A 4,373-nucleotide genomic window follows, 5' to 3' on the forward strand; every position below is an offset into this window, starting at 1 on the left:
AACCCGGTGGATATTTAGTGGTCGACTGAAGGGTATAACGGTCATTAGGCAAAATCTTAACTATAGGTTAATTCAGTTAAATTAAGTGATTCTCTAATCATTTTTAATGAAAAACCTACCAAAACAAAGTCATTGTCCAATTTGAGTATAGTGAGTACTTCAGCTTTAATAGAATAGATTGTAATGAGGCCCGATAATGGAGTGCACCATGTCAAATTATTTTTGAGACAAAATTACAAGGTTTTAGGCCTTCAATATTTGATATTTTGACAAAAAATAAGACTTCCAAATTGAAAAGAAAAAAAAATTTGCGTCCCAGGAAAACTTGAGCAGGCCGTGCTGGTAATCAGTAATGAGTTTACCATATATATATTTATATAGAGTATTAGTAATCACTAAACGGGTGAGATATTGGTTTGGTGGGCTTTGTGTGCGGTTAGAGACGTAAGTTAGGGTTCCGGGTAACCCTTGATATATAGTATATATATAGAGTATACAAATCAAAAAGCCCTCTCTCGCTAACGACAGAATCCTCGTCCTCCGTCGAAACAATGTGTTCCGTGAGCAGCATATTCTCTGGTAATCATTCTTTTATATCCTGTCGTCGTTGAAATATCCTGATCGATCTTTAACAAATTAGCGGATGTAATCGAACTTAAGTTTCAAGTTTTATCTTTCTTTCTGTTTGATATTTTCTCCACATGGCGATTGTTATATTTTTTCCTGATTCGTAATTGCTTATGTATTTTTTCCTAATAACAACCACGCAGAGGCTCTGACAGGCATCTTCTGGGACCTGGATGCTTGCCCAATCCCGGTGAATCTTACTCCTGCGTCGATCTATGATAATCTCAAAATTTCTCGCGGGGATATGGGTTACACTGGTGAGATGTTAATCTTTGCTTATTCATCTAAGAGTCTGACGAACGCACAAGACTTTGAATCCGCCAATATCAAGCTTATGCCAAAAGGTTATTATTTCCTTCCACTTAATCCGTCTTTTTTTCCTTTTTTTTTTTTAATTTTTTTTTTCTGATGATGATCTCCATCGATATGTCTTTGTTTTTACAAAATAAACATCGAAAACATCATACGATGCGTATAGACATTTCTATGTGGGGTTTAAAACATCGATTTTGTCGGACAAATATAATGGTAATCTCTAAAGTCATCGGACGAAAATAACTTGGTCGCGGCTCTTCTCCTTTTAAAAGAGCACGAAAATAACTTGCTATGTCGTGTTTCAACTTTAGTTTGGCTTTGGTCTTCCTTATCGAAGGGAGGGGCCCCTAACTATATCAACCAACTAGCAATCCAAAAAAGCGAGGTGTCATTATGTCGTGCCTGTAAGACCCCACTCGTCCTCTGTAGTGCCTGTAAGAAGCCAATGGAAGAAGAAGCAGAGGGTAGATCTTCAAAAAAAGCATGCAGAAAAAGGAAAAGCACTAAAGGAGAAGCAGAGGGTAGATCTTCAAAAAAAAGCGTGCAGAAAAAGGAAAAGCACTGAAGAAGAAGAAGAGAGCAACAACTCAATCAGATGAAACCTCTTCACCAAATCTTGGAAAGACCAAGTGGAAAGCAACGACTAATTTCTCAAGACCACCAAACAAGTTGTTGATGTTGGAAACGAATGTGTTAGTTTTTAAGATTATGTTTTTCTATTATGTATTTCTCTACTCATTCCCTCAGCTCCTGCTAACATAGTTAGTCTTCGATTAGGTTAAGTGTTTCACTGTCCGGGTACGTATTAGGTTAATCAAATACAGAATTTTTCAGGGAATAAAAGCGAAACCAGAAAAGAGGTTCCACTAGGTAAACAAAATATAGTAGGAACAAAATCGATACAACAGTACCATCTAGCTCTCCTGATTGATTTTGGAACTACCTTCAGTGGGATTCTCATTTTCCATTGATTCGGCAGAAGCTGGTGGCTGTTGCTCACTCTTGCCCTCATCCGCCGGTTCACCTCCCTTGGCTTGTGGTGCCTCTGCTTTAGCCGGCTTTGGTTTGGTTATTATATTAATAAGTAGGCCTGCAAAACCTGCAAAACACCCAAAGCTGGTTCACTCTCTATACCAAACATAACATATTCTATTAGGAGAAACAAATGTAAAGAGCCATGTTTACTTGTCCAATGCCTCCGTCTTCCTCACTTAAAGGAGTACGCAAACAATGTTCTTTTGGCATTTCTTGAAGGCACGTCAGGATTGTCTAGTAAAACGTCGAAAGGCCCAAGGGGAAAGCAACGAGTAATTCTCAACACCTGATGTTGGAAACAAATGCGTTGTTTTCTTATATGTTTTACTATAATCGAGTCAAACCCTCTGCACCTTTTGACCATTAACAAAATTCATTATTCACTGATCCAAACCTCCACCGATCCAAGTTATCTAATCATACCCAACTAGAATCTGGTTCCTCCAACCTTTTGTAACAGGATATATCGGTTAAGTCCTCTGATTTCGGGTTTAGTTGTTCTGTTTAGTTCATTAGGATTTCTGGTTTATTTATTTGTAAAACACATTTCTTTGACTAAAAAAAATCTCAAAAACACCTTAAAAAAATAAAAACCACCGAATCAAATATATAAACATTCCCATTTCAATACATGTATCCCCTTCAAAAATCTATCTTTTACATATCAGGAGGCAATTCTGTTTGGCGCCGTCCTTGGGGTAATCTTTTTCTAACCAACAATTATCTATATTCGTTGCAGCTGCGAGACAACACCAACAATCTCTTTTCAATGAGTTGCTGCATCTGCTGTGGAAACACAATGGTATATTGATTTTCCTCGACATCCCTATCTTGCTACCTACACGTCGATTCGAAACTCATAAACCAAAACTTTTACTATTGAAAACAACAACAAACAGACATTAGATATAATATATGTACGTGTGTGAAATTTAAGTGAGAGAAAAAACACTAGTACTTACACTCATACATGGAGAAGGAGGGCAAGAATATGCATAGTATAGCTATATGTGATGATTTCATCATGGATTACCTGTCGCGCTATGAGTTTTTAGGCTGTCTTGTGTCTTGTCGATTCCAACTTAACCAATACATATATATATATATATTATATGATATGGATGGCTCTAATTGGTAACCATAAATTAGAAAAAGATTGAAGAAGAATATGATATTATTCTTCATTCCTCCATTTTTTGCCAATTACAAAGAATATTATTTTCTCGTCATTTCTCTAAGTTCCTAAAATTACCAATTACAAAGAATATTATTTTCTCGTCATTTCTCTAAGTTCCTATAAAAATGAAGAGTAATAGAACAAAAATGTTTTTTACCAAAACTGATAAGTAACAAATGGAACAAAAAAAAAGAAGAATAAGTATTAAAATTCGTTTTTTCTTTTAAAATAAATAATAATTATGTTTATTAATAATATTTCAATTTTATAATACAATAATATTCATATTTTCACAGTATATTGACAGAAAAATATTTTTGATACACAATTTCATGTTAAATTAATCTGAATGCTTTCTTTGAAAATTGTATGAATAGTAAAATTAATGTAAAAAATGTTTATATCGTAAATAAAAACTAAAAAATATTTTAAATTATTCTTAAAATTTTATTGTATATTAATATTAAATATCAATATTTAATATGATGAATCTAAAACTTAATTCACAAATTTTATTTTTAAGTCAAATGTAAAATTTATTTTTATTTAATTAAATTTATTTTATTGATTAATTTATTTAATATTTAATATATTTTTAAACATATTGTTATTTTTTTGTCACCAGTTATTATTTTGTTCTTTCTTTCCATCTTTTTATTTTGTTCGTTAAAAATTGTTTACACTATTGCGCATTATTCTTTTTATTCATTTTCTTTTTGTTTCTCTAATGGTTACCGGTAGAAAGCCATACAAGTTTTAAATAGGAAAGACATATATATTCAATAAAATAATATGCATTTAATTATTTCCAAGTATATAAATTTTCGATTCAATATATCATAACCTCTACAATCAAAAGTGGAAGTTCTCGAAATTGACTGATTGCAATTTATTGAACATATTCTCTAGAATCAAAACCGAGATTTGAGAGAGAAATATCCAATTTATTTTTTCCCCTTATGCCACTTAGCATAAATAAAAGAAATTGTTATAGGATTTTCGTAAAGAAATTTCTACGATTTTCTCACTTTATCTAAGACTACTAGTTTTTTTTTAAATAGCATATGTCCAAATTTTTGTAGTAATTCATATTTTTTTCTTGCATGCAAAACTTTTTATATATATATATATATAAAATTCGTGTCTAAATTTTATTACGACATTGGTTTGTGTGTGGATCATATTATTTGGGCTTATAATAAACTGGCCTAATGGAGGG

At 32.5% G+C, this 4,373-nt stretch overlaps 1 protein-coding gene across 1 annotated transcript in view; it reads right to left on the reverse strand.

The window, feature by feature from the left end:
• The window catches only part of LOC104753724 (protein FEZ-like), a 4,822-nt gene continuing 2,305 nt past the window's right edge, over positions 1,857–4,373 (reverse strand). The window contains exon 4 of the mRNA XM_010475931.1: positions 1,857–2,041. Within this exon, the coding sequence (XP_010474233.1) occupies positions 1,857–2,041 (185 nt within the window). The remainder of the gene's footprint in view (positions 2,042–4,373) is intronic.

The sequence above is a fragment of the Camelina sativa genome, chromosome 16, assembly GCF_000633955.1.
Source record: "Camelina sativa cultivar DH55 chromosome 16, Cs, whole genome shotgun sequence".
NCBI classification, from domain to species: domain Eukaryota; kingdom Viridiplantae; phylum Streptophyta; class Magnoliopsida; order Brassicales; family Brassicaceae; genus Camelina; species Camelina sativa.